The sequence below is a fragment of the Pseudonaja textilis genome, chromosome 5 (assembly GCF_049901715.1).
Source record: "Pseudonaja textilis isolate UNSWEBS1 chromosome 5, rPseTex1.2, whole genome shotgun sequence".
NCBI classification, from domain to species: domain Eukaryota; kingdom Metazoa; phylum Chordata; class Lepidosauria; order Squamata; family Elapidae; genus Pseudonaja; species Pseudonaja textilis.
In genome coordinates, this window is record NC_141994.1 from 63,555,087 (window position 1) to 63,567,831 (window position 12,745).

The 12,745-nt window shown below is 40.5% G+C and overlaps 1 protein-coding gene across 3 annotated transcripts in view; it reads right to left on the reverse strand.

The window, feature by feature from the left end:
• Positions 1-12,745, reverse strand: part of LMO3 (LIM domain only 3) — a 114,163-nt gene that overhangs the window by 73,931 nt on the left and 27,487 nt on the right. For 2 of the 3 annotated variants that reach the window (XM_087935149.1, XM_087935148.1), the window contains exon 2: positions 11,901-12,114. In XM_087935149.1, the coding sequence (XP_087791275.1) occupies positions 11,901-12,106 (206 nt within the window). In that variant the 5' untranslated portion in view covers positions 12,107-12,114. Of the gene's footprint in view, positions 1-11,900; positions 12,245-12,745 lie in introns of those variants that run through there. The other variant, XM_026713496.2, reaches the window with a different exon arrangement.

Consider the following 12,745-nt stretch of genomic DNA (forward strand, 5'->3'; position numbering starts at 1 on the left):
TTACTTTTATAGGAATGGGTTGTATCAGCTGGATAGAAAAGCTGAAAGTTGAGGTTGCAATTTTATTTTTGCATTCCACTTCATGGAAAAGAGTCAGAATCACTGCTTTTCTTTCTTTTTCTTTGTATCTTGCTCTCCTTTCTCTCCTGATATTTATTTCCATTTGTATTTTACACTAAAATAAAGTCTTAATAAAATATGTTTTAAAAAAGACTCATCAATTTATCTTATCTACCAAAGAATAATGGGATTTGTAGCTCAAATTCCCCCAAGAGATTAAGAAAGATTCTCATCTCAACCTATAAAGTGGATTGGGCTGAAAAATAATAATTAAGTGATTTTCTTTAGCTGAGGATAGATTTGAACCTGGGTCTCCCAACACTTAATTGCTATTCCATGTATATTATACAAGACATAATTTAACTTGACTGAGATATGAATGAGGAGCATTGTGATGGGTACGCATTTTAATCCTTATTTTAGAACAAAATTAAAATTGTTCATGATAATTAGCAACTTATTTCTTTGCATCATTAGTCTCAGTGAAGGATTCTGGTCAATGCACTTACTCTTATTCATACTTCCAGAATTAATATTCAAATTTAACATAATTGTCCTTCAATAGCCATGCCGCTTTGAATGTTAACAGGTGTTTCCAAATGTAAAAATGCACCTTAGAAACATCTTCATTAGAGAAAATAATGGACCACATGTAGGCAATGCAGCAAACCTGAATACTGTTTACAAATGTGTGATTCAGAGAGATGAACAGCATTTCTTGTACGGACTTTTTAAATGATTTTAATGCAAAGCGAAGTGGAAACCAGCCTGAAGACATTTAAGTTGGGGAGTGTGCGAAAGGTTTGTTTCGATTTTCGTTTGTAATTACATTCTTAGCTATTGTATACATTCCTCCTAATAAAAGTGTGAAAAGGCATTTAGAATTCAAATACCTACTTCCTGAGATAACACCCATCAGTTCTTTTAAAGTGAAGAAGAAGAAGAAAATCTTCTAGATAACACCTGGCCATTAGTCAGGGATAACGGATTGTATAAAAGTGAAAATATCGTACTTGTAAGAGGAATCGCTGCCAATCTGAATGACGGGGAAAAGATCAGCCTGTTAAACAAACATCCTTCATCTCAGGGGGACAGATGTGTCAGCAGTAGTACAGTGGTTCATAAATTAAATATTGTGATGTCTACACACAGAAGGGATTTGCTGGTTTTCTGCAGAACACTCCCCTGCCTCCGCTGTGTTTGACATTGGACTCAATATTTCTCTCTCTCCCTCTCTCTCTCTCTCTCTCTGTTTTAGACAGCTAAATTCTAGCCAAACTCTTGTTTTTCTTATTTGCCTAATTGTTTTCCATCCACCACAACCCGACTCTGTCCAGAGATGTTGGGATAATCACTTGCAGAATTTCTAGCTGTGAAATTGAGCAAAAGGAGCAGTTGTGACCATCCATAAAGAGGAGCCAAGGGGCAAACTAGCTCATCTCAACAAGAACAATGGCACTTAGACTTATATACTGCTTTATAGTGCTTTACAGCCCTTTCTAAGTGGTTTTTACAGAGTCAGCCTATTGCCCCCAACAATCTGGGTCCTCATTTTACCCACCTCGGAAGGATGAGTCAACCTTGAGCCTGGTGGGATTTGAACAGCCGATAGTCAGCAGAAGTGGCCTGCAGTACAGCACTCTAACCACTGCACCACAGAGGCTCTTACAATACAAAGCGTTTCAATTCTGTCCTTCTGTGAACAGCTGGAAAGGTAATGTTGGGATTTTCCCATAATCTCCTGCCATGCATCATCAATCTAGGGTAGATAGGAAAGCATAAGTAGTCCTCACTTACGATGGGTGACTTAGTCAATATTTGAAGTTACAACAAATCCCCTCGGGAGTATTAATAACTCAGTTCTGACCACTGTACAACCAGCTTGCATGTATGGCCGTATGCAGTGACACATGGTCATGTGACTTAGTTTTATGAGAGTTTTACAAAAAACAAAACAAAACAACCCCTCATCATTTACTTCCTGTTCCTCAACCACTGATTCACTTAAATACTGTGGACTTTGTTTAAGAACAGCTGCAAAAATGGTTATAAAATCAGGTCAGGTAGGCAAACCATTTCACAACCATTACAACTTACAACTGTGACGGGCAGGCTCCATTATGGTCATAAACCAAGGACTACGTCTACTAGAAACAGTTCCCACCTATAAAATTTAAGATCCCCCTTTTTTAAAAAAAATCGCAGCTGATAAACATGTCTTGCTGAATGCTATTAGCCTTCCTCTTTATTGCATCCATTCCGGTACATCTTTAAAAACCATTCTAATTCGGAATATTTTGAGTAAGGTATATTAGCTTTAACAAAAAAAAGAGAGGGGGGGGAAGACTCCCCATCCTTGATCTCTAAAATTGCACAACCACGCAGGAAAAAGGGAAGGGGAACAACAGACAAGGGCATGAAACATGTTCTAAAATTGCAGTTCTTTCAACGGCTCTCTTGGAGAAAAAAAGAGATATCAGAGGTTTTGGCTTCTCGCCAAATGACAACTGAGGAGGAAGAGCGAAAACTACCGTGCCGTTGGGTGTCCACAGCTCTGGCTGCTTTTATCAAAACGACAAAAGCTGTGTCATGTCATAAACACTGCCCCTTTTCAACGGTGTGCAGTATCATTATGCCAAGAGTCACGGCTTATAGTACAGCAGTGTGATGCGGTTTTCATCAGACGAACCGATTTGGCTCTTTCATAGTCATCAAAGATCCCACCTCTCACCAGAGGGTAGAATAGATTAAAAACGAAAAGAAAAGGGAATTGCCTTCTGGTAGGACTTGAAGCAGAACAATGTTCTCTCTCAAAGCACAGCCACCCTACATGTTAATGGCGACACAATTTAAAGATCATCTGCGACAACTATCTTTAAGCATCTCACGATGCTTAAAGCAAAAGAGTAGATTCTTTAAAAAGCCTATGAAAGGGATGGAGGCAGACCCTGACTTAGAACCATTTGTTCAAAATTATGACAGCGTTTAAAAAAAGTGACTTATGACTGGTCCTTATACTTAGGACCACTGCAGAATCCCAATGTGTCACATGATCAAAATTCAAGCACTTGGCAATTGGCAGTATTTATGATGGTTGCAGTGTCTCAGGGTTATGTAATCACCATGTGTGAGCTTCCCAACTATCTTACAACCTTTAGTAGAGTGGCCCAAATTAGCAATAGCAATAGTACTTAGACTTATATACCGCTTCAGTCCTTTACAGCCCTCTCTAAGTGGTTTACAGAGTCAGCCTATGACTCCCAACAATCTGGGTCTTCATTTTACCGACCTCGAAAGGATGGAAGGCTGAGTCAACCTTGAGCTGGTGAGAATCAAACTGCTAACGGTCGGCAGAATTAGCCTGCACTGCTGCATTCTGACCACTGTGCCACCAGGGCTCTTGAAGAAAAGTTAATGGGGGAAGCCGGATTTGCTTAACCAGCACAGCAAAACAGGCTGTAAAAATTGGGTGTGACTCACTTAATGGCCAACAGAAATTTCAGGCCCGAATGATATGGCAGGGTGTCAAACTAGATTTCACTGAGAGCTGCATCAGGATTGTGTTTGACCTGGGCGGGCAGTGAGGGGGCAGTTCAATGTCACTTGTATTGGGTGTGCCTGTAGGCCTGAGCACTCTGCCAGCAAAAATGAGATCCCGAGCTCAGTTTTCAGCTGTGATGGCCTCCTGCAACCCTCTGCCAGTGAAAACGGAGTTCGGGAGGGCTGCAGGCGGCCCTCAAGCTCCATTTGCTGTTTTGCTGTTTCCAGGGTGGCCCTGCGGGCCAGATCTAAACATCCCGCGGGCCACATCTGGCCCCCGGGCCTTGAGTTTGACACCCCTGGCCTATACCTTGAAGCCACAACTTAACCTGAATCCGATCACCAGTAGATGCAATTTATCCTTCAGATCCATATCAAATCAGTGACTCAGTAGGAAAACGTATTTGCCTACAAAAAGGAACACATTTAATGACCTCCAAAATTAGCATTAAAAATGAGAGCTTTTAAAAAAGGAGGTTCATCTCAAAGCTAAGTACATACGGATGTAATGAGGCAAATGACTATCTGCAATTACTTTAAGTGCAACAATTGGAAGTTTAACATAAATAGCACATCTAAGCATAAGCAACAGCTCCTTAGCTGGATCAGAAAATGGGAGAATGAGCCCACATATGAAGTACGTTGGCCAGTTTAATCTAGTGTAGTCTGACCTCACTGGAGACTACAGGTAGTCCTCGATTTACAACAGATCATTTAGTGACCGTTCAAAGTTACAATAGCCCCGAAAAAAGTGACATGACCGTTTTTCCCACTTACAATGGTTTCCAGCATCCTCATAGTCACCTGATATACATTTGAATGCTTGGCAAGTGGTTTATATTTATGACGGTTGCATTGTCCCGGAGTCAGGGAATGGGACAACTTGTTACAGCCAGCTTGTTGTGGCTAACTGATACAGATTAACAGAGGTGGAAGGGACCTTGTAGGTCATCTAGTCCAACCCCCCCCCCCGGCCCAAGCAGAACCCACATCATTTTTGACAGACGGCAACCCAATCTCTTCTTGAAAGCCTCCAGTAATGAAGCTCCCACAACTTCGGAAGGCAAGCTGATCCACTGGTTGATCATTCTCACTGTCAGAAACTTTCTCCTTTATTGCCAGAATCTCTCTCTCCTTGTTCAGTTTCCATCCTTTATTCCTTGATTGGCCTTCTGGTGCCTTGGAAAATAGCTTGGCCCTTCCTCTCATTGGTAGTTCATCAAATATTGGCACACTGTAACTCACCATGGCCAACTCACCGCAGCCAACTTATTACAATCAACACGCTAGGTGATGCAGAGGTTAGAATGCAGTACTGCAGGCTACTTCTGCTGACTGTCGGCTACCTGCAATTTGGCAGTTCAAATCCCACCAGGCTCAAGGTTGACTCAGCCTTCCATCCTTACGAGGTGGATAAAATGAAGACCCAAAATTGTTAGGAGAAAAATGCTGAATTGTAAACCATCTAGAGAGGGCTGAAGTGGTATATAAGTGTAAGTGCTATTGCTATTTAAAATAAATATTTTTTTTTAATTTTTGCCATTAACATTTTATTCTGTCCCTCCTTTTGCATCCTTTCTTTTAATTATTGTATTGCACCATTTTTCTTCATTATTAGTGTAACGTCAGTGAGTCGTTCTGCAGCAAGTTGGCTGTGGCGAGTTAGCTGTGGTTGAATTGTCATAGACCCGCGGGGTCATGCGATCACCTTTTTTTAACCCTTCTGACAAGCAAAGTCAATGGGGAAGCCAGATTCACTTAATGCCCTTGTTACTAACTTAACAACCACAGGGATCCACTTAACAAGTATGGCAAGAAAGATTGTAAAACGGGGCAGAATTGACTTTAACAAATTATCGCTTAGTGAGACGTAAACTCAACTGTGACGTAAACTCTGGCTCAACTGTGGTCATAAGTCGAGGATTAGTTGTACTGCAATCTTTAGGCAAATATTAACTGGAAGTCCTCAAGACATGTATGGATTATGAGAGCCACTGCAGGCAGGGCGTGTCTGACTTTGTCTGGGTTTGGCAAGGCCTGTTTAAGCACTTGGGTGGGAGCAGGGGTGGGCTTCAAATATTTTAGCAAAGGGTTCTCTGCCCAGTTGCTGGGTGGGCGTAGCCATGGTGGGCGTGGCTATAATCGTCCTCCTGCACCACGACAGGATGGGGAGCGTTTTTGCCCTCCTCGGGCTCCGGAGGCTTCCTTCAAGCCTCCAGGAGGGTGAAAACAGCCTCCCCGGGCTACAGAGGCTCTCTGGAAGCTGGAAACAGGCCCATTTCCAGCCTTCCTGAACTTCTGGGAGGCCCATGTTTTTCCCTCTCCAAGCCTCTGTGTGTGCCCTACACTTACCTGCATCCAAAATGGGCCATGTGGGGTTTGCAGGGCTTCGGCGGCAGGCAGGAATCCGCGATTGTGCGTGGTTTTCTGCCTGGGCTCACCGCTGGAACGCCCTGAGCCAGCTGGCTTCGGGGCTAAGCCACCCCGTAGAGGTGGTGAAGAGCGGGGAGACTGCCAGCAGGGTCAAGGAGAGCCGCATCTCTCCTCCTCAGCTGGTCAAACTCCCTTTCCCGAAGGCGGTAGGAGCGGTGGTCACAAATGGCCACCTCAAAGAAGCACTCAACCGGAAAAGAAAGTGCAGGAGGAAGATAAGAAGTGAAAGTTTTGGCTGACCGGGATAAAAAGCAACAACTAAGGTACCCTGGAATTTAAATTTTATAAAAGATAACATCGCTCCCAAAGAAGAGTTGGAAGCAGCGAAATAAAGTGAAAAGGGAAAGTTTTTTTTTCTTCACTCTCCTTCCTCACATTGACAACGAAGAGAGCTGAATAAGAAATCGGAAAAATCCGCTTTGGCACCAATAATCAAGCTGAAAATAATTAAATGCCAAAGGGACAATAAAGATTTCTGGATACTAAAAAATCCTTTTTCTCTATAAGTAGGAAGGGAGAGGAAAAGAATAAGGGCAGGATTTGGAAAGAGGAGACTGCCTGGACTTTAAAAGAATCTAAAGTAAAATCTCAATAAGACTTCTAAAAGATACATTTTAGCTAAAAGACTACATTTTAATACATTGGAACTTTGTAACTAAATAATAACCCCAGGAAGAGAAAGTGAAAAAGAAGAAAGTGTAAAAAGAAACAGCTTGTGTGTATTTGGATTGCTTGGTGACTTTGGGATTTTTGGCTATTATATTTGAATGACTAAAAACAATTGGGTGGTTGTTTAAAAAATTCTACAATGGCATTATCTTTGGATGAACTGAAAATGGAATTTAAAAAATATAAAGAAGAGACACAAGAAGCGAAGGGCTCCTTTGGCTCCATTTTTCAATTATTAGAAATGGCGATCTGCAACTACGAGAAACAACAAGAAAAGGCTGTGCAACAAGAAGATTGGGACAAAGAAGAAGCCGTCTTTAATGAACGATGTAACTTTATCTGGGGAAGAAAGGGAAAGGGGGAGAAAGAGAATGGAGAATTTAAGACTTAAAAAAACAGCCAAAAAAGGGAAAAATAATTTGAAAAGTGGCTATAATGTTGGAAAGTAACAGAAAAGGGGAATACAGAAGAGGGAAATGGAGGTGGAGAGATGGGGGTAAAAAGGGGAGAGAAAAGAAGAAAGGGAAGAAGGAAAGGAAGAGAAGTTACAAAGGTTTGGAGCAAGATGTAAAGAAACAGGACTTATTCAGAGACAATGGGTGAAAATCTAACTGAAAAGGGGATTCTGTGACGGTACATAAGATGGTTTTATATTTGTAATACAAATAATATTAGAAAATTGGAAACAACATATGATTAAAAAGAGGGATAAAATAGTCAGTGTAATTTAGTGAAACTTTTGTGAACAAAATAAATGAAATAAAATAAATGAGAGAATTGAATTAGGAAGGAACGGGAACATTTTAATTACTCAATGTTTTATAAAATATAAGTGAAGTGGGAGGGAATTGACTATGGAAAGTTTATAAGTGTTCCTACAGAAGTATGATATCTATCTGAAAAATAATGTGTAAAATGTTAAGATTTAAATGAATATTAATATTAATGATAGAATTGAATTGGTATGGATTGTTGTTTTAATTATATTATACATTTATATTTTTTTCTTTTTAAAAAAAAATACAGTGTGTAATTTTAGAAAGTACCAAGCAGAATCCGAACGGAAGTTATGTATTATATTAAGTGTTATAATTTTAGGGGAAAGATATAAAGGTGTCATACTCCTATCAGTGATTACAGGAGAAATTTTGTTCAATGAGAAAAGATAGTAGGCAGTTGAAATAGGACAGACAAAGGATATAAGTATAATGATTTGAATTGAGATGAAATAAATAAAACAAAATTAAGAAAGTTAAAAAAGGGGAGAAGCTATAGAGAAAATATAGAATAGTAATAAGATATGGAGTGGAATATAAAAATGAGCATGAACTTGAATTTGTGTCTGTATGAAGAGATGTAACCCGGGACTATGCTGCTTTCAGAAAAGATGTTTTATGTTTTTATGTTCTAAGTTTTGTTTGTTTATGTTTGTTTTCAAAAATCAATAAAATTTTCAAAAAACCAAAATGGGCCATGTGGAGACTCCTGGGAGGGGCGGGTCAGGGCAGGGCTAGCCAGGAGTGGGATTTGGAGGTTCTCTGAACTGCACAGAATCTTAGTTAGGGGCTCTCCCAACCCCCTGGGAAACCCCAGCAGCCCACCCCTGGATGGGAGTCTATGAAGGACTACTAAAACACAAGGACAGAGGTAAGCTACTTCCATAATTCCTGGCAAAAATCTAGGCGGACGTGTCCATAAAATCATAGGAATCAAACTTTTCTTTTTTTGGCTCGAACTTTTCTGATCCAAAACTGACTAACTACAGATAGTCCTCGACCTACAATTCAGCCCAAAAATTTCAGTTGTTAGGTAAGACATTGGTGAAGTCAGTTTTGCCCCATTTTATGAACTCTCTGGCCGCAGCCTTTAAGTGAATCACTGCAATTTTTAAGTTAGCAATATGGTTGTTAAGCAAACCCGGTTTCCTCATCCACTTTGCTTGTCAGGAGGTCGCAAAAGGGGATCCCATGACCTTGGGACACAGCAACGGTCATAAGTATGAACCAGTTGCCGAGCATCTGAACTTTGATCGCATGATCACGGAGATGTTGCAAAGGCCGTAATTGTGAAAAACGGTCCTAAGTCACTTTTTTCAGTGCTGTTGTAACTTTGAATGATCACTAAATGAACTGTTGTAAGTCGAGGAGTACCTGTAGTAGGCACAGGCCTGGCCCCGAGAGGACAAGGAATAATTCAAATTCTCCCATCAACCCTTTATCTGACCCTCTTAATTGAAAATGCCAGAGCTTGAACCTGGGAATTTTTGTATGCAAAACATGCGGTCTACTTTGAATAACTGTCACTTTCCCCGGTGGAATTCCTAAGCAATTATTTCATTTTCTAATAATGTTTCCCATGGGTTACAGAACAATCAGGTTGCTGTGCAATCCGTTTTATTTTGCTCCTTGCTTGCGAGCTCACTACAAAAGAGCTGGTGAGTTTTCTAAAGCTCCGCTTGGTTTTCCCCAGAAATAATCGAAGGTGTTATGAAGAAATTGGTTGATCTTGGTACTTTTTCCTAGTCCATTTGGGTTCGAAAGAAATGGCATGTTTCGGTCTCTTAATTTGACTTTGTCCGAATTAATAAGGCTACCTATTTTCATTCTACTCAACAAATTAAAACAAAGACAGAAAATAAGGCAGGAGAGTGAGAATGACGCATTCCTTTCTTCTCAGCTTTTGTCTTTATTCCAATAATGGAAAAAAAAATTCCTTAAAGAATTGCAGGTAGTCCTTGACTTACAACAACGATGGAGCCCAAAATTTCTTTCATGACCTTTCTTGCCACAGTTGTTAAGTGTTAAGGTAGTAACAGGGTTAAGCAGGACTGGGATTCTACATGTTCGCACCTATCCTCTAGAACCGGTTGTTAACATTTTAAGCAGTTCGGAGAACCGGTTGTTAGAAGAAATTACTGGCCTAATCCTGTATGGAAGGCAGGAAGGAAACTTTCTGGGGTTGCTTACAGATACTGCCTCTCCGTTAACCCTTATTACATTCTTGGTAGGACTAGACTTCCTATCTCTGGAAAGTCACTGAAGTTTTTTCCCCCTCCTTTGCTGATACTTTGCTTGTATGGAGTGACCATTCAAAGTTACAATGGTACTGAAAAAAGCGACTTATAACCATTTTTCACACTTACGACTGTTGCAACATCCCCACAGTCTTGAGAGGCCAGGAGAGGAGATGCGTGCCTCGATGTGAGTGATGTTGAGTTGGCCACGCCTAGCCAGTCACATGACCACCAAGGATTTTTTTTGTGTGTGTGTGTGTGTATGTGTGTGTGTGTAAGTCTCTGTTGCTTCCTCCTCTGCAGAGATTTCAAGCTAGTTAATCTCTTAACTTCATTCCTCACGCCAGATGTATATTCTACCATACCTAGATCTCCTGAAAAAGATCGATGTATTTCTTTGTAAAAGACCTGTTCTCATTCGCCTCTGCTCCAAGTTAGGAAGCGACCTTTTGAAACTTTTCACCAAAGTTCTGGACAAAATAAATTTGCCCTTGAAATTTCAAGAAATTTGGGGAAATTCTCATAGATGGAATAAGGTGTGTTGATATTTATTTATGAGCAGAGGTGCCAAGGGGAATATATGTATTTGTGTGACTGCTGGTAGTGAGAAAAGTACAGGACTATTTCCATAGAAATAAGCAGCTTCTCAGTTTCTCATTTTTTCCATTCAGAACTTTTTTCATGTGTATCTTTTTCTCCCATCAAACTGTTTTTTTTTTAATTAAAAAAAAAAAAGCAGAACTTCTGTGTCCACCACCAAGGCAGCTATCTAGAGAACTCCAAAGCATATGTCAACCAAATTCACTTTGGTTACTATGTTCCCTCGAAACAGGTCCTGATGTTTGCCTTAAACATTCCCATCTGAATGTTGACAGTAAACATGCTGATTATGTGTTAGCATCTCTGATTGACACGTAAAATAATTCTGATGTTAACTGTCAGCGCTCAGCAGGATCAGCCGGATAATAGCCAGCAGCATCTGAAATGTTTGCATACAGCATCATGTAGTTATGCATCTCTGTATGAAATGTTGCATTCTTTCTTACAGGAAAGAATGAAGAACTGTTTCCTATTTGGAAGTTTAAAATGTGCCAAGGAGACGGGATAAAACATCTCAAATCATTGCTGAAATTAAGGCTCTTTTTGTTGTCTTTGAGCATGTTCTCCCACAACAAGGTGTGTTGGACAAATTCTAAAGATAAATGGCAAGGTCTCTGCTAATAATAATTGTCATCAACGTTGTTTCAGAGATTTTATCATGGTTTCGTCTTTTGGAGAAGGCAAAACAGTTCATCCATGAATCCTCACAAGCTCTGAAAAGACTCTTATAATCATCAGATTCAGAAAATAAGCCTGCATCCTGCCCTACGTGTTTTTTTCTGGCTTGCCTTTTCTCCTTGATATTTGAAATGCTGGCTGTCAACCACCGGAAAGGAAACTACCTTGTGTTTACACTATTTGAACAAAGGTGATAGCTACACTTGACTGTTATTTAGGAAAATAAAATAAGCAAGTCAAGTCCTGTCAGGAAATCTTAAATGGCCCAAATTCTAGCAACTTTCACTGCAGAAAACTCGGAAAAAGGAGAAGGAGGGATGAGATTTGAGCCTAAGAAATATTACTTTTTAATTTACCTAATCAAGAATAAATTTGCAGCAGTGAACTGCAAAGCACAGATCTGTGGCAAATTAAGAAAGGATTTTTTTTCTGACTGTTTTACCTGTCAACCTTCCCATCACCTGCACCCTTGGCCTGTCCTGGGAATAGTTTTATCATGTAGTAACTATTGGCCTAGAGGCAAGGAAAAAACAGGAATCTGACAGATTTATAAGCAGCCATGCTAAATAAACTTGCCTACGAACGTGCTCTACCACAACTAGTGTTAACAAAGACATGGCAGAACAAACTCATATCAGCACAAAACTACTCTAGCATGTCTAAAATGTCACCCATTGAGTGGAATAGATGTGTGAAGGCATGGACTCAATCGGTTTATAGAGTACGCGCTGCTTTCTCTGCTTGAAGCCACATTTGTATATGCTTGCCATGGTGCATCCATGTGGCAAGGTATCCGTAGCAACAGTTGAAAATGGCCGGCTTCATTTGGGCTACACGGTATGCAGTGCAAGGGAAGGGGACCAAACAGGGATGGAAAATGGTGCATTGAAGAATGTCAGTGTCCTACCTTAGGTAGTCTCGGCGGCACAGGATAAGGTTGGCTTTGGTGTACAAGGTAGAGCCCACTTCTCCCAAACGGCAGTCACAACAGGCGCACTTCAGGCAGTCCTCATGCCAGTATTTGTCCAGGGCCTTGAGGAGATACCTGTCCTTGATCTTACGGTTGCAGCCAGCACAACCTTTCGGTTTGGTGTCTGGCTGGACAGAGAGCATTTGTATACCTAAAAGCAGAAGAACGAAGAAAGGAGAATTTACTTGGGATATTCGGGATGGATCCATGTCCTACAGAGAAATTCTGGTGGTCTTCCTTTGATGTTACTCAAAATTTCTCCAGAGTACTCCCCTTCCCGTTTTATTGCTAGTCATTTTCAGTGGCAGAAGAGTTTAAGAAAGATCCTTAGACCAAAGATAGATCTGGCACCCTCTCCTTTTAGAATGGCTACAGAGAAGTTTGCTCTGTAGAAGTCCACAGAAGGACCAGCTCTATTCTTATATCAAGGAAACAGATTTAGCTGGAGATTAATTTAATAAACCGCAACTAAGTAAACAACAGTTAAACCCAACACATGACTTGAATGCCAGTTCTGCAAACCTGCATGAGACAGAATTGTAGCATCCCTGATTTTTTTTTAAAGCAAGTGGTGAAATTTATTTGGCTGCTACTCATCAGAACTATTTGAAATAATAATCAGACAGAACCAAAGCTATAGGGCACCTGTTCATGTATGCAACAAAACTATCCACAGTTGTGAATCATGGTTAGCTGAGGGCTGAAAGTAGCTTTCATCTTGTTATTTAGGATATTACAAATGGATTCATATCCAACAGAGGAATTCTGGTGGTCTTCCTTTG